The sequence below is a fragment of the Triplophysa dalaica genome, chromosome 23 (assembly GCF_015846415.1).
Source record: "Triplophysa dalaica isolate WHDGS20190420 chromosome 23, ASM1584641v1, whole genome shotgun sequence".
NCBI classification, from domain to species: domain Eukaryota; kingdom Metazoa; phylum Chordata; class Actinopteri; order Cypriniformes; family Nemacheilidae; genus Triplophysa; species Triplophysa dalaica.
The window spans coordinates 17,556,304-17,578,243 of record NC_079564.1 but is presented as its reverse complement, the minus strand read 5'-3'; the positions used below and the strand labels follow the sequence as shown (position 1 = coordinate 17,578,243).

The 21,940-nt window shown below is 37.0% G+C and overlaps 1 protein-coding gene across 1 annotated transcript; it reads right to left on the bottom strand.

Annotated features, from left to right (window-relative positions):
• Positions 1 to 244: 244 nt before the first annotated feature.
• mybpc2b (myosin binding protein Cb) lies at positions 245 to 20,546 on the bottom strand. Its single transcript, XM_056737949.1, has 29 exons — positions 20,450 to 20,546; positions 13,663 to 13,680; positions 13,522 to 13,539; positions 12,548 to 12,607; positions 12,130 to 12,278; positions 11,482 to 11,599; positions 11,310 to 11,358; positions 11,098 to 11,157; positions 10,849 to 11,015; positions 10,632 to 10,764; positions 10,416 to 10,540; positions 9,997 to 10,102; positions 9,111 to 9,280; positions 8,843 to 9,008; positions 8,165 to 8,271; positions 8,038 to 8,067; positions 7,802 to 7,944; positions 7,470 to 7,629; positions 7,250 to 7,354; positions 6,897 to 7,085; positions 6,686 to 6,820; positions 5,797 to 5,964; positions 5,627 to 5,715; positions 3,500 to 3,695; positions 3,261 to 3,400; positions 3,024 to 3,183; positions 2,383 to 2,519; positions 1,322 to 1,508; positions 245 to 492 (listed from the first exon to the last, which is right to left on the bottom strand). Exons 1-29 carry the CDS (start codon positions 20,466 to 20,468, stop codon positions 467 to 469), a joined length of 3,330 nt encoding a protein of 1,109 aa, XP_056593927.1. The 5' UTR covers positions 20,469 to 20,546; the 3' UTR covers positions 245 to 466.
• Positions 20,547 to 21,940: the final 1,394 nt, after the last annotated feature.

Genomic DNA, 21,940 nt, shown 5'->3' with positions numbered 1-21,940 from the left:
GCTGTTCATTTTCGGTTTATCTAATGTAGCTGATGGCCATGAGTGATGTAATGACAGGGTTGACATCTTTAGCTCAGCGAGACCTCTTATTCTTATAAGAAAAAACGCATATTGGACAATATTTTTGGTCTAAAACTAGATCTTTATTTAACAGTCCGGTGTTTTTGTTCCAGTGTTTTGTTCATGCATACATGTCCGTCGCACAACGCTAGTTTTGATAAAAATACATCTCACCGGGGCTGAATGCAGTCAACCTAGCGTTTATTCAAATCCTTCAAAAGCTACAAAATCAGAATCAAAGCTAAGCACACGTGACCCAGCGTTAGAATTAAGAGACACTATTTCCTCATACAAGGAAACACAACATTCTGGCAAACACAAATGATTTTAAAACGTATATATATCTTTCAAATTATGTCATTTCCCCTCCATGTCATCGACATTGGTGAAGCGGTTTCCATCCGTACTATTCTTTCTTCTCTATGGGGGTAGCTGAGATCAACAGAGAGAGAAAAAGAAAGAATTTGTAAATAGATGTGATATTCTCTGGCCTTTTTCAAAACAGTAAACAAACCAACCAGGAGTCCTGCACCAGATCTGAAATGACTAGTAATCTTTGTTTTGGTTGTGTGAATTGTTAAAGAACCTCATCTTTGTACCATATAACCCCCTGATACGATTACTTGTATTAATCAGAATAGGTCAATACACCTATATTGGGCAAAGTTCTGGTATTAGAATATTGTGCATTTAAATATGCATATCTGGACATACTATATTTGATAACAATAAATAGCAATTTGCTTCCATTTTGCTGTCTGTTTCAAGCTAAACCTAAATAGTAAGCTCTGGACAAATTATTTTATCTTTTTAGTGCTTCATTATAATACAAGTAGTTTGATCATCGTCAGTGATCCAAATTAGTTTCTCATGGATAAAAAATGAGATTCATGACCTCATTACGTCATAGAGCGGCATTAATCCGAAGAAATGTGAAATCAGACTTAATTTTCTCATATTTAAAGCCATGCAAGGAAATACAGCTTGCAGTCAGAATGACATGTAATTCATTTACTAACTTAAAAACTTATTTTCCTAGATATGTTTATTTGCAATGGATTCCTTCTTATTCAATGTCTGCGTGTTTGTGACATTTAAAATGCTGATAACATGTTTTAAAATAACACATAGTTTCCTGGATGGTGACAGGCCTGCTGGAAAACACGATGCAGCACTTTCATCAAAGATGAACCATGAATACATTTATTTCATGCGCCCTCTAGTGTATGAATGAAATACTGCGCTTATTCACACACGTTACCTCTGATTTCCAGTTTACATTCCACGAAATCTTCTCCGAGGTCATTTACAGCCTTGCAGGAGTATTTTCCGGTGTCAAAGGTGCTGGGTTTACGGATGTTTAGAGTCAAAACTCCCTGGTTATTCTGCATCAGGAACTTTGGATCATCACCTATTATCATCTTGTTCTTCATCCAGATAATCTTTGGCTGGACAGACAGACAGGTGACATCTTTAACATGCAGTTGTTTATTAACTCATTTCATTTCTAGTAGCTGATGAATGTTAAAATAAAGTATTAAAAAGGAAGATGTAAAGACTGCATGTTAATAATATGTCAAAAATCGATTGATGTTAACCTGTCTAATTGTCTAAGTGATAAGAAACATAAACTAAAGTCATTCCGTGTCAACTCATCTAAAAATATACCAAAAGCCACGTTTAATAAAAAACAGAATCTTAAAGATTAATATTTTTGAATTTCTTATTTTTCTTATTGTAAACACATAAAAATACATTTTTAATGTAATTTACTTCTTAATCCCGAAATTATTTCCGGTTTTGAGAGGGGAACCCCTCTAAATCCCATGTGTTTGTTCCCTCTCTACAAAATAAAAAAAATCATATTTGGCTTTTTTCAGAACTTCATTCTACAGATAAGGAATGATCAAAATCAGCAATTTAGCGGAGGAGGTTTCAAATCTTTTGATTATAAGATATTTAGAAGAATTTTAGTAACTGAGTTCTGGGGCACAATTCTCTTCCAAAGTATTTTTTTCTTGGGGGTTCTGTTGAACAAAAACGACATTTAGAAGAATTTAGGAAAGAAAACAATTCCAGGGCACCTTTGACTACCATTTATTTTTTACTAGAGTTGTCAATGATGAAAGAAAGAAATGTCAGTTTCTAATATTTTCCCCAATACCTTTAACAGAACAAAGAAATGTATACATGTTTGGAACAACTAGAGAATGAGCTCATGATGACAGATGAACTGTTCCTTTAAGACATCAATTCAATCCACATACAAAACACTTTACCTGCATACTGTTCATGTTTTGAGATGATCATGTTTTTTTTTACCTTGGGGAAGCCTCGTACTGAGCAGCTGATGGCAGTAGAGTATCCCATCGTGACGGATCTGTCCAACAGTGGGGCAGTGAATTTCGGAGCAGAGCTCATATCCTTCTCTTTGAAGGGAGCACGTTTAAGCTCCAAATCTGAGGGCGAATGGGTGATAAATGAATGTTAAAAGAATCATGTATGCCAAACGTAACCCTGGCACTTTAATATAGTATGTTGTATAAAATCTGGTCAACAATAGCATGTTTCTATTTTAATAGCTTCTATTCAAGTGTTGTTGGCTTTTGGCTGAATTTTCATGACCTACTCAACTGAGCATCTTAATTTAAGCAATAAGGTCCAAAAGAGACTGTTATCTTCTGAATATAATTACTGCTAAAGGCTGTAGTAAAACACAACTCTCAGAAGTGCTTTATTGCTTATATAACAAATTCTGCATTGTAAAAATGTTGAAGATGCATTCATTGGGTATGGAAGATACAGAAGATATCTCTGAGAAGAACTTTACACCACAGAACACAAATTTTAACCTGTCAGTGATGTCACACAATAGATTTTATTGTATTGTGTATTAGACCACAGAGTTAACCAATCTGAATCAGGGACCAAAATAATCCATTAATAAAGTTGATGAGACTGACCCGTTTTTGGAATGATGGCTGTGTTCTTGCTCATACAGGGCTCTTCACTGAGACCGCAGAGGTTATGGCTGTAGACGCGGAACATGTACTCATTTCCGATGATAAGATCAGAGACCGTGCAGTTGGTACGGCGATTGTGTTCATACACGGTAAACCACTCCTGCGGGAGTGAGGATTACAGACAATTTAATAAAAAAGTAATTCGGTCAAAAATCCTTTTAATGAATTATCTCTCACCTTGGTTTTTTTGTCAGCCTTCTGAATTGTGTATCCGGTGATCTCCGTGTTGCCGTCATCTTTGGGAGCTTTCCATTCCAAAGCGGCGTTGAATCCCCAGATGTCGGTCACGTGGACTTGGGTTGGAGGTCCTGGATTATCTGAGGACAGATAATACATTTATATATTAGAATAGTCGCTCAAATCTGCATTTCCTATCTGTCTGAACTAAAATTTGAAAATCCTCTGTTTTGTGTTACCAATGACACGAATCTCAAATGTGGCCGTGTCCTCCATGTTCTCGATTTTTAAGATGAGCGTGTATTTTCCTGAGTGATCTCTTTCAGCAGAGCGGATAAAAAGGATGGAGTCCACGTTTGAGTTCCTGACTCCCACTTTCTTTTCGTCCACGGGCTGTCCGTCCTTTAACCACTGAGCGACAGGTCTGGGCTTTCCCTGTACACACACACAAATCCTTGATTTTAGTTCCAAATCTTTCTTTTTTATTATACACTCTAAAAGGTGCTTCAAAAGGTTCTTCGATCCCAAAGAAGAACCTTTTGGTTTCATAAAGAACCTTTAACATCTGAAGAACATTTCTCTTTCACAAAAGGTTCCTTGTGGTGGAAAAAGGTTCTGCAGACAATGAAAAAGTAAGAAAGAGATGCTTCTATAAAGACACTTTCGCTGAATGGTACTTTTTGGAAACAAGGTCTCTGCCAATCTCATATTAATCTTGAGTACCTAAAGAGTGGTATTCCATACTTCGTATCTTTGAAGAGTATTTAGTTTGATCACATTTATAAAAGATAGACACAGCTTTATATCCATATAACCATATATCAGTTTCAAACGATCTCCAAATCCAGCGTTATATCCACCGTTTATATAACATTCATCACCCAAATGCAGTGAACAAACAAACACCTGAACTTCGCAAACTTCTCTCTCCTGCTTACAAGTGATGTCTGCGCATGCTCCTTCTCCTGCATTCATGTGGCCATGCCGCCTGCTTATCCGGGAGAATTGTCCAATAAGGGACTAAGAAAAGTTGTTGCGAAACAGTTGTAAATGTTTGAAAAAAACTTTCCGAAACTTGTATGATCGCTGCGGAAGTGTATCGAGCACAGAAATACTACATAATACACCAACTCCTTTTTTGACAAGTTGACCATGTTAAGAATGAGAAAAGAGCACGTTTAACATTGTAAAGAAGTCAGAATGCATGACACATCATTGCAGGGCCGCTTTAAGCACCTTTATTTGTAGGAGTGTACTTCATTTTCAATGCTGCAGTCTTAAAATAAACAAAAAATTGTAAAAAATGAGTGCAAGTGCTGAGCAATGAAATTATAAAGTAGTTTAACTTTAAAAAAAGTATTAATATGTTAAGATTAGCATGTGAAGTAAATTGCAGTTTTATGTTTCAACTATATACGTATGGCGATAGAGAGACAAACAATTTAGCTTTAAAGGGGTCATATGACACTGCTAAAACAAATATTATGTTTTTTTTAAGATGTAATGCAATGTGTATACACGATTTAAGGTTAAAAAAATCTTGTATTTTGCACACACCGTGCGTGTTTATATCTCCTCTTTGCTCCGCCTCTCTGAAATACACAGATTTTATACATGTTATATGATTGGCCAGTTAACAAGTGCGTAGTGATTGGTGGAACACTTTCATTTTATTAATTGTCTAATACATGCATGGGCAACTTATAACACCGAAGACAGAAAAACAAGTATTCGCGCCATTTGACCCCTCTAATTAAAAAATCGCGACCCCCAGGGAATGCACGGAGGAACGCGATTGCAAATTGACGAAAGGCAATGTTCATTGTAGGTCCTGCACATTGTTGATTTTAAGCTTTTGTGCTTAGCCTAAAATTGCAATGTAGGCAAACGTCCACTCAGGAAGCAGCAGCATTACCTCTACATCATCTTACGAAACAGGTTGATCATATAAGTATATTTGTCTTTCAGACTGTAATCTCAGAATAAGTCTCTACACTATTTTAATGTTGCTGTGGGAAAATGTGAGAGACACCTATTAAATTCAATATTTTATATATTATTATTGTAATATATGTTATATGTGCTAGTTCATGGGTTTGAGAACCACTGATATAGTGCAACAGCGCTTTGAACTATCAGCCAGACAATCATTACCTTTCCTGTGGCTCAGTAGTTAGAGCATGGCACTAGCAATGCCAAGCTCAAGGGTTCAATCCCACGGGATTGCATAAAGTGAGAAACAAATGTATAATGTATAATACAATGCAATGTAAGGTGCTTTGGATAAAAGCGTCTGCCAAAAAAATGAAATAAAACCAATCAACATCAAGGCGTGAGCTTGATACAGATATTTAAACTACGCCCACCTGGAATGGGATGACCAGGTTGATCTTCTCTCCAACTTTTCTGATGTATTTGGTTCTAAGCTCACGGGGCAGACGAATCTTGGGATGTTCTGAATGAGACAGAAAACATTACTGTGAAGGAACAAATCTACTAGATACACTTTTTTTATTCATTCGTAAATGTATTTTACCCATAATCTCTCTGAGGGTGACAGGCTGTCCGAGCAGGGCAGGGGGACTGCTTCCCGCAATGTTTACAGCCACCACGCGGAAGTTCATCATCTCTCCGGTGGGCAGATTTCTCACCACATAATTCTGACGCTCAATCACATCTGTGTTAGCAGGATGCCACTCTGTTTCTGATGGATGCAAACAGCATCAGATGAGTTACAGCGTCTGGTTAATCACTTGAGCTGTTAGGTTTCATGATCTTTGTCTTTGTAAATCAATTGGTTTATCATGTAGTTTATAAATATTTATAAATATTTTATTCTCAATAGCATCACTTCAAACATTGAAAGTTTTAATGAAAATATATAAATGTGAATTTTGCTTCATATTAGTTTGTATAAATGAAAGTGATTAAATATCAGAGTGGAATGCATTTTTTATGTTTTTATGTTTAACATGACAAATATGAGTGTGAAAATTGTCTTCTTTACTTTATTTTTTATTGAAAAAATTCTAACCTTTAATATATATATGAGCACGATACTGTAAATAATCCTCAATATTTAGTTCAAAACTTTATTGAAATGTATTTAAGATGAAGAATAATTCAATAATGATGAATGGCATTTTAATACGTTTCAATAAAGAAAAAAATATTGAATTTGTTGTACAATATTTGTTGCAGCAATAAAAATAATCAAAACATTTTTAATATTCTTTTTGGAATAAAACATCACTTCTACTTTACCACTGCTAGTATCTGCTGTTATCTGCGCCGACCCAATACTTTGACAATACATTACATATGAATGTACCTGACTATGTACAGTATTACACGACATAGGAAGAGATTTACCATGTTTTTTTCTGTACGATGATAATAAAATCGTTTAAGATTTTAAGACCCACCTCCCTCTTTGCAGTATTCTACCATGTATCCATCCAGACCTCCAGCTCCGATCTTCTCGGGTGCCAACCACTTCAGCGAGCATGTTGTGTTTGTTACATCAGCCACCGTCAGTTTGGTGGGCTCGCTAGTGGGCGCTAGAGAACCAGACAGAATGAGAATGTCAAGAGAAAAACTCAGAAACACGTGACAGAGAACAGAAAGCGTCCTCACCGATGGGCATGAATGATTTGGAATTGAGACTTGGAGCTGAAATCCCGATTCCGTTGACTGCGAAAACTCTCATCTCGTACAGGACGCCCTCAATCATGCGCTTGGCTTCGTACGTTGTGCTCTCGTAGACGTCAAAATTAAGCTTCGTCCATCTCGATGAACCCTTCTTCTTTCTCTCCATCAGATAACCTGAGAAACAGAATCAGCAGATGTTTGCCATTGGTTTTTGGATTCAGGGGCTTCTTGCAAAGTGTTACTAACCAAATGAGATTACCTGCAACAGGTATTTTGACAGGTGTGTGTGTTGGAGATATCAGGTATGTGTTATGTTACCTCTAACAGGTGTGTGTTACCCTTTAAAGGTGCTCCTCCATCAAACTTCGGAGGCTCCCATATGATTGTGGCACAATCTTCGCCAACTCCAGTACACTTCACATTCTCTGGCGGGTCAGGAATATCTGCCTCACATCAAGAACACCATCTTTTGATAAATCGGCCAAATAGTTCCTTCCACAAGAAAAATGACACATTTGTATGTTATGCTCATATGCATGGAGAAAGCGATGCACACACCTACGATTTTGATGAAAAGGTTTGCTTTGTCTTCTCCTGCAGGATTGGTGACGGTGATGGTGTAGTTTCCCTCATCTTCTCGTTCGGCGCCCTCAATGACGAAGCAGCTCAGATCTTTACGGCTCTCCACGCGCACACGTCCCTCCACTTCTGTCACCAGCTGTAACGCAAGGACGAGAGCTTTCAGACGTTTTTCTAGGGGTCCAGACTTCATTTCACCGTGAATCGAATTAACTTTTATACTGAATATAGATACTCAGGTCACCTGCTGAAGTCAGGCTTTTACAGTATAAATAATAACGTGTGTTTTAGGTCACGTGAAGTACGAGTACCTTGTCTCCCTTCATCCAGCAGACGGTGGGCGCCGGCTCTCCTGTGATTTCCACATCCAGACGAAGCTTGTTTCCGGCAACAACGATGATGGTGTTCTGGGAAACCATGTTACCGGCTACATCCAGATGAATCTTCGGAGGATCTTTTGAAGATGAAACCAGGTGGGGTTAGGGAGCAAAGTGTCACATCTGTGCTTCTGTTAAAATGAGACATTCATCACAGAAACAAAACGCACCTTGTCTGGGAACGTAGTCGATCTTGATTTCTGTGTGAAAAATACAGTGCGATTATGAACGTGCCAGAAAGGATGGATCGGGATCATAAAGTATTGCCAGTCAACTGATTTTCGGGTTTCATCTCACCCAGGAAGTTGAGTTTAGCAGATAATGAAAGCGCATATCCCTCTGGGACAAATGTGTAGTCGCCGGCATCTCCTGGCTTTACATCATCAATAGTCAAACGATGAATCCTGGAATGAATCAGTAAATGTGTATCAAACAGGCAAAATGTTATATAGCATCATTTATAACTACACTGACCAAAATTATAAACACAACACTTTTTTTGCCCCCATTTTTCATGAGCTGAACTCAAAGATCTAAGACTTTTTTCTGTGTACACAAAAGGCCTATTTCTCTCAAATTTTGATCACAAATCTGTCTAAATCTGTGTTAGTAAGCACTTCTCCTTTGCCGAGATAATCCACCTCACAGGTGTGACATGTCAAGATGCTGATCAGACAGCATGATTATTGTACAGGTGTGCCTTAGGCTGGCCACAATAAAAGGCCACTCTAAAATGTGCAATTATACTGTATTGGGGGGTCCGAATACCAGTCAGTATATGGTGTGACCACCATTTGCCTCACGCAGTGCAACACATCTCCTTCGAATAGAGTTGATCAGGTTGTTGATTGTGGCCTGTGGAATGTTGGTCCACTCCACTTCAATCTTTGAGATCAGCTCATGAAAAATTGGGCCAAAAAAAGTGTTGGGTCTATAATTTCGTCAGTTTAATTGAACAGTTATCCAGACGCCAACCTGCCAACATGAGAAATCTTGATGCGGTCACTCGCTTGAACCTCCACGCCATCTTTAAACCATTTCCCAGTGACCTTCTCGTCTGACACCTCACACTTAAACATCGCCTGCTCCGCTGATTTGACTGTAAGATCTGCAATACTTTGCAAGACCTGCAGTTCCTTCTCTGGGTATTGAAATGCAGTAAAGATCATTGTAAAGAGGTTTTTAAACACAAAAAGAGTTCTGAGGATTTTCTGACAGCTGTGTGGTGAGATCAGGGTGTTACCTTCAACGATGAGTTCTCCTTTAGACTGGCCTCCATTAGTGTAGACGAAATACATCCCGTTGTCCTCGAGTTGAGCCTCTTGGATAATAAACAAATGACGTTTGCCATCTTTCTTAAACCGGTACTTCCCGCTTTTATCTTCACGTGTCAGCTCCACATTTTCAAACATCCTACATCAAGAAATCACAGACAACGTTAAGATTAAGCTCAAAATCCATTAATTTGAAGTTGGAAAGTAATATGCTGCGATTTACACGTCGCATAATATCCCTGTTTTTAAGACAGATAAGCAGTGAGGCATGTAGCAAGACTAAACAAATAAATATCTTGCTAATGTAAAGTGTGTGTGTGTCGGTGTGGATAAGAAACAAATCTGTGCCAAAAAGAGAGCAAAGCTTCACAAATCTAAGCCAAACTCACCTTGGGGACGTTGTCATTTGTAAAAGCACACACAAAAAAAGAAAATATGTTTTTTCAAAACTTTTAATATTTAAAAAGTCTAAAAGCCTTTTAGGGTTAAGGTTAGAATATTGTTTATATTATAAATAAAATAAAATAAATGTGTTTATTTGGAAATGTAAAAATGCAGAATGGTCTGCCTGAGGGTACACTCTAAAAAAACCCTGTAATATTACAGTTCTTTTGTTTACAGATTTTCCATGTAAAATGTAAAAACCGGAATTTTACTGTTTTTACCATTTTTTATATATTTGAAATACATTAAAAAAATTAAAATTACAGAAAAGACTGCAAATTAACAAGAAAAATAGGGAACACAATGTATTATTTATGCTTATGGTATGATAGTTTCTTTACAGTGTAGGTTTAAGGGTAGGGTGAGGTTAGGGGGTTAAACTACACAGTTTGTGCATATGTGTGTGTTTACCAGATGACATGCGCCCCCTCCTCAGACACTTCTATCTCAAACTCCACTCTTTCTCCAACCACAACATGATAGTCATCCAACAGTTTGGTGATGGTGATCGGAGGTTCTGTAAAACAATATCACCAAATCATTCTTTCAGTTTCTTCTTATTTTTATACCTTCTACAATATAATTTCTGTTACAAAATATATATAACTCTTAGGCTAAATGAAACCCCTTTAATCAATGTCCATATAAAATCATTTTTATGCATAGAAGGGACACAAATAGCACCCGATAGGCACTTTGACCCAAGAATCTGGCTGGAATATTCCACTCATCCTAATTCTGTCACAGATATCATCTTTCAGATGAGAAGCATTATTCTCTTAACCCAGAACCAGATGAATTTCATAATAAAATACTAGATTGAGACGCACCTTTAACAAAGACCTCAGTGAAACATTTATCATTTCCCACCACACATTCATACGCCGCGTCATCCGCCAGACTGCATTTATTAATCGTGAGAGTTCGAATGTTGCCAATGGCCTCCATGATGTATCTGTCAAACACAAGACCATTAAATCAGTCAATAAGCAAAAATAAATGAATGGGTTAGTTGTTTTGTGGTGTGTGTTTGTGGAGCTTCTCACTTAGTGGAAGGTTTGATCTCCTGGCCGTTCTTCAGCCATTTGACCTCAGCGTCAGGATCGGTCACCTCCACAGACAGGACTATCTTCTTTCCCTTATTTACAGAGTACGCGGAATCCAACCGTTTCAGGAATTCTGCAGAAACATCCACATAATCACAGACAGAAGAACAGACACTCTGTGCTATATTATGTTTTCACGTCTCTTGTGTTTTCGTACCATCGCTGACCTTGGGCTCCACAACCTTCATCTTCTTCAGTCTTTTCAGCATTCCACGCAGGTCAGTGATGCCGTATTTAAACGCAATCGTCTCATACTCGCTGGGGTGAGCGCTCTTCAGAAGCTCCCAAACATCCACCTCCAGCTCTGGCTCGGGCCTCTTTTTTCTAAAACAGAAAGTAATAGTGAAGTGTTAAACCATACCAAAATCTTAAAAAAAATGAATTTTATCTTAAGGTGAGGTTTTACTTTTTGGCGGCTTTTAGAAGAGCGCTGAAGTCCAAACTTCCATCATCTTCTCCAGCATCACTGCACAGAGAATACAACAAAATAAACGGAAATTATTATTTCTCTACAAAACTCCTTTCTAAAAGCCATCAGATTAAAAGGTGATGACAATAATTTACTCATCAAAAACCCTCGTTGATGATCAAGTAATCTTTAGTTTTACACACACTTACGCTCTTTTGAATGCAGACAGAATATCTGCTTCCTCCTCTTGTTCAACAGCTACAAGAAAGAAAGAACAAATAAATATTTACAGGTTCCAAATAAGAGATACGAGAAAGTGAGAGAGAGAGAGAGAGAGAGAGAGAGAGAGAGAGAGAGAAAGAGAGCGAAAGAGAAACTTACCCTGCACAGTGATCTCAAAGCAACAGCTGTCACATTTGTCTTTAGCAGATACTTCACACCTGTATCCACCTGCATCTCCTGCGACTACCTTGACAATCTTCAACTCATAGGTGTAGATCTTAGAGAGAAAGCGTCCGTGAATAAAAAATAAATTCTTTAAATAATATTAACATAATAATTATTAGGGATTCATTTTGTGTTTATTAATGACAATAATAACAATAGCTCCAAGATTATTCTTATTACAACAACAATAAAACGTGAACACTCAGACTGTCAGTCTTGGACGGTTTTATAGCATCATCAAACCGCAAAATCGTATAAAAGAGAACATTTAACAGAATAAATGTTCATTTGAGCCCTTATATTATAAAGAATAATTACACTGTTCGATTTTCTGAAGAAAATTACATATAAATAAAAATATAAAAAGCTGATTATTTTAAGCATTTTTTTACCAATTGTCATTTTTATGAATTACATTCCAGCTTCTACTTGCAATGATTAAATGCAAGAACCCAACCAACATTAATGTACATTATAAATAAATAATATTACAAATACATTTTATAACATTTATATATATATAATATTATAGTTGCTATATAAGCATCTTTCTTTCCCTGGCACACGTTCAGAGCCTCTAACCTTAGTGTTTCTGTCATATGTCTCTTTAAACTGAAAATGTTTTCCTGCTTTACTGCCGAGATCCATCCACTTTCCCTTCAACCACTTCAAGGTGGGTTTCCGGGTTAAATTAGTGGAATCCACCTTAACCACAAATGCTACATCTTTACCTATGAACACAAACAATACAAAAAACACAAAACATTTGAACACAACTACTCCCGACTGATGCCAAACTGTTTTGTTTTGGAAAAAGCTATAAAAAGTTGAATTTTATAAATGTTCATGCTTGAGATACACGATGGAAACCTGTATAGAAACAATGGCAGTCTATTATCCTCACTACATCCAACCAATGTGTGTGTGTGTGCGCACGTGAGTGTGTGCACGTGAGAGTGTGCGCACTTGTGTGTATGTGTGTGCATGTGTGTGGTTATACCTGCCGTGGCAGTAACACTTTCTGGCTTCTCCACAAACAGTCCTGTTAACTCCTGTGGCACTGAAGACCAAGAACAGACTTTAAATGTTAAGCATACATGAAAAAAATCTGTATATTCTCTCTTTAAAATAATTAAAGACATCAAATATTTTAACGATCATTTTAAATATTCCTTGAAAATATTTAAAGCATGCACAATCAAAAAAAATGCTTGGAAAGGTTCTTCACGTTGCCAGGTGCCAAAGATAAAACCATTTTTGGTTTCCAAAAGAACACTGTATCTTCTTATAAAAGCATTCTTATAAGAATAAAAGGTTCCTATAAAGGTTCTTATACAAACTTTCTTACTTTTCATAATCCGACAAACCCTTTTCCACTACAAAGAAACATAACAGTCCATTCAGTCAAAAATGGTTCTTCAATGGCATGATGAATCATAATTCAAACATACAATACATCTACACCACAATACCACTTTGCATTGTTGTAAAAAAATTATGAAGGAACAACATGAGTAGTGATATCGTGAAACCTGGAATGTCTATTACATTCCATTGTGAAAAAGAAAACTACAGCTACAAATAGAGAAAGAACACTCTCAAGTCCTGCAAACCCATTGAAATATAAAGTACAAAACTCACTTTAAATCTAACCATCATACAAGTACAGCACTTCATTAAACACACATTTTATTAAAGGTAAACGAGCTTCATGCACAAGGAAAGATTCAACAAAACATCTTTCCTCTTCAGAAATTATTGCAAGGAAATGAGACTGACACGTTACACCATTTAATGTGTAATTCACTTCTCCCACATTATAACTCAGAGAAATATGATTATTTCCCTTCATGCACTTCTGCTTAGAACGTCTGAGTTCTAAGTGATGAATGGGTGAATAGTTAGTTCAAATAGAAGTAGATTTGTAAGAATGATACAAAAGAGTTTTTTATATTCCGTTTTTAAAATGTTTACCATTCTCTCCTGTTCCTTCTGCAGATAGAAACAACAATAAGAGACTAATGAAACCCGCAGAAACAGTTGACATCACTGGACGTGTTTTTATATTGAAATATCTGATGCATTTTGAGGTGATGCAGGTTGACGGTCACTTACCCTCCGCTGGAGGCAACTCTGTGAAACACAAGAAGATAGTTTCACCAAACATGTAAAAAATCTACATTTTTTATTAATTTATAACACAAAACTCCAATGATGGTATATATTTTTTACATACAGACACATAAACAAATTAAGATCTTTCTAAATGTTCATTTAATCAGCATTATTAGATGTCTTTGGAAATGAGCATGCAAGATTTTTGAGCGTATGACATGTAATATTTCATGTCTGACGTTCTGACATCATCTGCCCTGATGTCATATTATATTCGTAGCAGATAAATATATTCCAAAGCTGTAAGCCGATCTGATTTAGGAATCTTCAGGCAGTCTTCCACGTGGAAGGTCTACACTCCTATAAATACAACACCATGTCTTCCAAAAAATCTAGATATTAAGATTGATATAAAATCACCTCAGAATTTTTTTAAAATCTTTGATTTGGTGCTGATTTAAAATGACCCCACCTTTATGTTCATTAAGATGCTTTTTTATCCAAAGTGAGAATTTAAATCAGACAGTTCACCAAAAAATTAACATTCTTTCATCATTAACTAACCCTTGTTTCTTTCTTTCTTTCTTGTGCAGAACACAGAGGAAGATACTTTGAAGACAAGATTGAACCCTGTTGACTTCCATTGTATGAACACAAAAGCACTAAGACATTTCTCAAAATATCTTCTTTTGTGTTCCACAGAACAAAGAGTAAGGTGTTCAACCACAGATTTTGAAACTTTGTGACAAATGAAAAGACGGATACATTTTTTCCACCCTGCCGATGGTAAATATGATCATGTGGTGTGAGAGAGCAGCATGCCAACATCTGCCTCACCTCAATCCCAGCAGGGCATGCTGTTGCCATGGTGCCTGCTGAAAGGCCACGGCAACTCATAACATCTCTAATGTCAAGCCAAGAATCTCTTGATGTAGCGCATCAATATCACATGACAAAAAAACTTAAGATCATACGCTTGCACAGCCAGACAAATAACTACAAAAAATGACTGACCACCTCTTACTGTAATGACACATAACTACAGATGTGCAGCAGTTTATTTTCAAGCAATCAAGCGTGTTCACGTTAACTGATTTTACAAAGATGTCACTGGAAGTCTTTCTGAAACTTTGCCACCGTTCCGACTTCAGTATACTTCATGCTATAAACCAAAAAGCATAAAACCTAAACCTGTGCAAAAATGTTTCCTTTTGAAAGATGTTGTAACTTTATCACGCCTATTTATAAACACACACACACACATGAACCCTTAACCCATGATGTCATACAGTACGTCTGTCATCTCCCTATTTATCAAGCACCATATCCCTTTCAAACCAAGTGTTAGATTATACGATTTCAAAACGAAAAGCACAAACTATTGAATAAAAACACATTAAGCTCAAGAGATTGAACATCTCATAAAGTTAGGTTGAAGCCATGACCGCTTTGATCTGGTATCATCATTTTCAACATCTCACTCCATCTGACATCATAAATATCAGCAAATACCTCCTGGCTGTCTGGACAGCATTAAGCACCTAATACCCAGTGTTTATGGTTTATATGTTCCTATTGAGTATTAACAGATCACTAGTAAGGGAAATAAGATGACAACAAGATTTGCATGTGTGTGTCAGAGTGCGGGCACTTGAAGTGATGTAGACACATCGTACTACATTCTGGATTTAGCACATTAGGAAAGTAAGCTCCCTGTCTTAACACAATTCCACACATGCACACACACACATGCACACACGCGCAACGCACATTCTTGAGCAAGCTAATGACAGATTCCTTGTATAGTGCATACCTTTACATACAACTTGGGTGATTCAGGAGACACTTTAAAAACACAGCACTTTTGCACCAAGACCCAGATTTTACATATAAAATTGTGAAAAGCCACTGTTGTATCTGCTGAACCTATATGGTATGTTCATGGGCCAATCGGACCTTTGTACCTTTGACCTATTTGTAATTTAAGTTTCGGGCAGCTGTAGGGTCACATAGGGACATCTCTGACATCTGTGTGTTAGACTGTAGCCATATGCAAACTGTATTTAAATTTCAGATGAGGATTTAATAATGATATGAGATTTGCCAGGTGATTATTAACATTGTCCATTTTTTTATTGAATTTCACATCTAGGAATCTACAAAGGGGTCTAACTGGATATGAAAGAATGATTTTTTTGTAAAAGATTTTTACATACAAATATGGAAAATACCTAACAATCAAAATAAATATGATAAAAATGTGCATGTTGCAATATTTGAATGATTTTAACACTTCAGAAAGTTATGCATTGTCAATCTTCATAATTTATCATTTATAGTTTGTGAAGTTTTAGTTTAGTTGAAAATGATTTATAGAGTTAAAGCATGATAATATGGCATATCACATATTGCATTATTTAGCAGGGTGCATTATTTTCATCATTTAAAAATTATAAATGATCAAGAGTTGTATTACACAAGAAAAAAAAACACATTTTCACCACGCTTTTGACCATATTTAATGTGTGTATTTTTTTAATTCATAATTTTTCTTCAGGCACTGGATTTTGTAATGACAGTGACACCCATCTGCATGTATAGAAACTGTTGCAGGATATGAATGTAATTCACTGCGAGCTGTGATGATTCTGCAAATAACAGATGTCAGTGATCACACAGACCCTTGTGTTGTTAAAAAACACTTTATCACGGTATTGTATTCTTAACTATAAAGACATAAGATAGTTTTAAAGTTTTAAAGTTTTAAAATCATTTGCAATTTAAGAGCCGTGTCCACACCACAACTATAGCAATAACAAAACATAGCAACAATGTGGTTGGGATGACTTTCAGAACCTTTCAGGTTGATGATTGATAAAACATGGACTGCCGATCCAAATCCATTTGAATTCAAAGGTGTCGCGCGTGAAACTGCAGCGCAGAGAAACGTTAGGGTGCGTGGGTATGGATGCAAATAGGCTAGTTATAGTGATATATATAGTGAGTTAGATTATAGGCCTTCAAACTGTTTCAAAAAACAGGCGAAAATGCCACGTGCCCCTTTAAATAGATTGACTTTGTGTTTTGAGTCAATCATCACTTCAGTGTGTTCTTTCACACTAGAGAAGTTTGTGATTCGCAGAATATGACGGTATTTTTAGAGCGTGGCTCTCCGCCGGGGCTCTGTCGCATTACCATATCGGACGACATCGTCGGGAGAAAAGCCTTATATGACAGCTGATGGTTAAATCAAACTGCGATATCACTGACAGGCTGATCGGATTTACTGCTGTCAGAAGACGTGCAGTGAGTATGTGGGGCGGTGGGGTTTAAAATGAGAAAGGCCACTGTATAGGTGTGTAGAGGAACCGGAGGAAATGATTTACCATGGGAAAAGATGACATTTGATATAAGCGTAACTTTAGCCTACTATTTGCTCTGGTAAGCAGCACTTTAAATACCCCTTCTGCGGCGCTCGCAACAGTTGTCTTCTCCGTTTTAAATCTATTTGTTTTGTTCCGCTTGTTACTCGATCCGTGTATGATATAGTGCTGCAATAAAATATGATATATGGATTGACTCGCGTTCTGGATGAATCACTGAAAATTGAAAGGGCAGAGGTTCATTATGGGTATTTATAGAGTACTGGAGGAGAAAACAAATATGAACAACACTAAAAATGTTCATCAAAATATCGTCATCTTTGCTGCGATTTACTGTCCGTCATAGTGTGAAAGCCTCTGGCTGTAGGAACAGATAATCACCAGCCGAGTTTTATGGCACGACAGTCAAAGTTTGTCTCCACAAATGGGACCCAATGCTGATGTCTGCACTTTCAAATCCTCACAAATAAGGCGGTGCCTAATCTTCATTTGAAACCTGCCAAAGATCTGTTTCATTTGACCCACTTAAAGAAGACATTATCACGGCTGTGAGATGAACATTAGTCAATCCCTGGTGACTGTGGAATCGTGCTAAACCCAAGATATAACCGCAAGACACGCTCACATACCAGCCAGTCCACTACTCTACAGAGGAAAATGTGTTGCTCGGATGTCTCAAAGAAGATTTGATGGTTGTTGTGTTTAAGTATCAACTTAATCTCAGATGATTCTTTTTTGGAATTATTTAGACGAAATGAAATGAGAAACAAACATGAAGAGTACGGACGTGTTAAATGAATGTACTGATGTGAAGCCAAGTATGGTGTTCCATACTCAGAATTTGAGCTCTGCATTAAACCCATCCAAGTGCACACACACATACACACACACAGAGCAGTGAACAGCCATTGCTGCGGTGCACGGGGAGCAGTGCCTTGATCAAGGGTCTAACCTCAGTTGTGGTATTGAAGGTGGAGGAGAGCGCTGATCATTCACTCCCCCCATCTACAATCCCTGCTAGGACTGGGGCTTGAATAGGCAACGTTTGGGTTACAAGTCCGAGTCTCTAACCATTAGGCCATGACTGTAGAATGTAGATGTCAAATATTTGATTGCAGATTTGACAAATCTGAGCTCGGTTTGTGACATTTGGAGACTCTTGTGGAGACATTTCTGACTCTTATTCAAATGAGAAATATCTGAGATGCAGACGAGCAAAGGTTCTCATTTGCTCTTCATTTAATCTCAGTGATGTCTAGCAGAGATAACTGAAATATTACTTCAAATTATATAAACTAAAACAAACTGATTTTCAATTCTGATTGGATGAGACATATATATAGCCATGTTCAACTAAATATATAGAGGTGTGTTACTTGGTCATCCTAAACGGCTTACTGGTAATTTACTATATCGGAAACGATTTTTGGAGTAACATTAGAAAGCCTCTATAAATGTATGATCGAAAACAAGAATACACGCTAGAGCAATTAAATTGAAATATTGGAGAGATGCACTGCTTTGGTTACTCTCAATGTCATCATGGCCATTATAGAGTATGATTGGTTTACAGGGCATACATGATCTATTCTGTATCTTTCAGTATATACACTCAAAAAAAAATCATTCATGTGGCATAGTAAATATGACAACAATAAACATATTAACCTAATAAAATCTATTAAATCATTTAACTGATATTTTTTGTAGGACATATTAAAAAAAGATAAAAAATCCAACTGTTAATTTCTCTAAAATGCACATGAATTATTATTTATTTAATGAAAAATAAGTATTTAATTAATCAAATATATTTTTAATTTACACTTAATATTTTGGGGGAATTATAATAGAATTATCAGAGTTTCTCAGATCTCATACATTTTTTACTTAGATTTACACAAGTAAAATGTATTATTATTTATATCTTCAATATTTACTATTTTTTATAGATATATTTTTCAAAGACGAAAAAGGGTGTAAGCATAAAAACAATAAGTGTACTACTGCTTTAAGTTGTTGTTTTTAAAAAAGAAACGGTTCGTTGTTTAATTTAATTACATTTGTGTTTTTAATTTTACAAGCAAAAAATGTATCTTCCCTGATATACAAAATATGCCCACTGAAATGACATTCAGTGTAACAATCTTGTCAGGCATATTTACAACAAAAATCTATTCATGACATTAAAAGATTACTTTAACCCCAGATGCTAATTAGTTGTAATTTTCCTTTTTTTAAATGTGCCACTATCCTTGGTTTTGCCCATTTTTTTATTTTTTATACTAATTTAAAGCACTATAAAAATCTATATGGTCCCTTCTTCTATTAAATATTTTAATATGAAAAATTCAAAATAAGCATGTTGTTTGAATTTGAACATAAATATTGTTTTACACTAAATGACAATGTAACATTATTTCAACAGAATTTTGACATTTTCTTCTCCGAAAACATTAAACTATAAAGCAGACATTTTACATACATTTAATGTGCGTTCTATGGACATAAAACCACTTTTGTAAATGTCTTTTAATGGGGACATCTTAATGTCTTTGACCCGTAAACATTGTGGTGTTGCCATTTGTCATTTTAAATGTAAATGCCCAGGATTGTCCCCCTCTACAGTAGCTTTATGTGTGTATACACAGAGTCTGTGAGGGCTTGATGTACCAATATGGGAAAGGGCCGAAATAGCTGCCCTGTGGCCCTGCTTGCAACCTTTCTCTCGCACTTTTTTTATATTTGACCATCTGTGGAGTTTGATCTTTCTGCACTGACGCATCTGCTCATCAGACATTCCCTTCACTCATTTACATTCATACCCCTTTCAACCTCTTAAGTGGCTTCTAGTGTGTATATGAGATGTTTCCGTGTGCACTACTGTGTAGACAACATCACATAAAGCTTCAGGATAGTGAAAACTTTGAAACGACGGGGTCTTCAAAACATTTAAAGTTTGAAACATCTAGAAACAAGAACAAGATGACAACATGCAATAATTTATAGAGAACAATCATATATTATATGTTCACCGATTTAAACGTTTTTCTGTTCATTTCTTTTTACCATATCAGCATAGAATGTTGAAGATTCTTTAAAAAAAGATCTAAAAATGCTGAAGTTTCTTGTGAGAGAATTAACTCAGATTTGATTCTGTCATTTAGTCAGTGAATACAAAGGTTATGTACAACAATACTTCGAAATTCAAAAAACGATATAAAATCTATGTGAAGTCAAACAAATTTCAAGCATATATTTGCACAGCCAAAATTAGTTTGAGGCAATTTCTTACATATTTCTGTTACCACTAATACTGTAACTGCTAATGCCTAAAGATAAGAAAGCTAATAGCAAAATACATAAAAAACAAGCAGTAATGAGATGAAATTTAAAGGTGATACCTCCTGTGGGCTCAGGCATGTTGCTGGCTTCTTGCTAGTCTTCCTTGGACTGACAGCTCAAGTCACTCTTTTCCTTTTTATTTCACAGTCCCTCTGTTATTCAAAGCGTCCGGGGAACTCATATTACCCTCCAAGCAAGGAGAGAGAGTGAAGGAGGGAGACATGCTGGGGGGTGTAGGAGGGAGACATGCTGGGGGGTGATGGAGGGAGACACACTGGGGGGTGAGGAGGACACTCGAAACCCTCTTCAGGTCTAACAACAGAGTTTTGAGAGTGGGAGAGAGATGAGAGATTGACACGAGCATCTGACAGACATGTTAAGGTGTTGTTGTATTAGAAAAAGTTTTACACCAGCTAAACAAAATGCCATGATTCCATTCGATCAACACTCTGCAAGATACAAACACAGACCAGACACGACTACTAAACATCATTGTTTGTTTGAACCTGATGACCTTTGTGATTTTCATGAGCACTCTAGACGCAAAGGCTTTTTTGCAATGATTTGTTGTGAAATTTGTGGTATTAATCAGTCACAAAGAGCCCTTCACAATTATTTGAAAAAATTCAATAAATGTACTAAAAAGTACTGAAGCATTCCTGTAGGTCAGACAGAAGATCATTGTGTTTAAATCCCACAAACCAATCAAATATTTTTGGTTAAAAACTGTCAAAACACTGTACTAAAATTCCGAGCCCAACTAAACATTTTCATTTGTCTTAGATCTGCCCACAGTCTTTTCAACAGCCGTGAAATTCACAAAACTTCAGCTGAGCCAAATTAATAGAAATCAAAAGAATCAATAGGAAATTCTCATTCAGAGAGAACGTCTCGGGTTACTTGGCTGTAACCCTGTTCCCTGAAAAAGCGGGAACGAGATGCTGCGTTTCAAACGCTATGGCAGAACAGTCTTTGTTCGAACGGTTGTGAAGCACGTGTGTCAAACACGGCAAAAATTATTTTGGCTTTATATAACCTCGGCAGGTGACGTGGCTAATTACACCTGCACCTCCCGGTTATAAATACGTGTGAATGCGGACGCGTCATCAGGTTCCAACTTTGTCTGAAAGGACGTCCGGGCACGCCTACAGTGTGGCATTGAGGCGCAGCATCTCGTTCCCACTTTTTCAGGGAACAGGGTTACAGCCAAGTGAACCCGAGACGTTCCCTATCAAAAGCTACACTCGATGCTGCGTTTCAAACGCTATGGGAACGAGAATACCAACGCCGCCGCATTGGAAGTATCTGGACCCCCCAGGTTGTGTGACGTGTGTGCACAATCCGAGAGGAGGTCTCAGATATGACTCTGGGATGTAGACTCCAGGACACGTGATCCAGGCATGGACATCCAGACTATAAAATCTAGCAAATGTGTGCGGAGAGGACCAGCTCGCCGCATCACACACTTGCTGCAAGGGGACACCTCTTGCTAAGGCCATAGAAGATGAAGCCCCCAATGTGGAATGAGCTCTGACTCCTAGAGGTGAAGC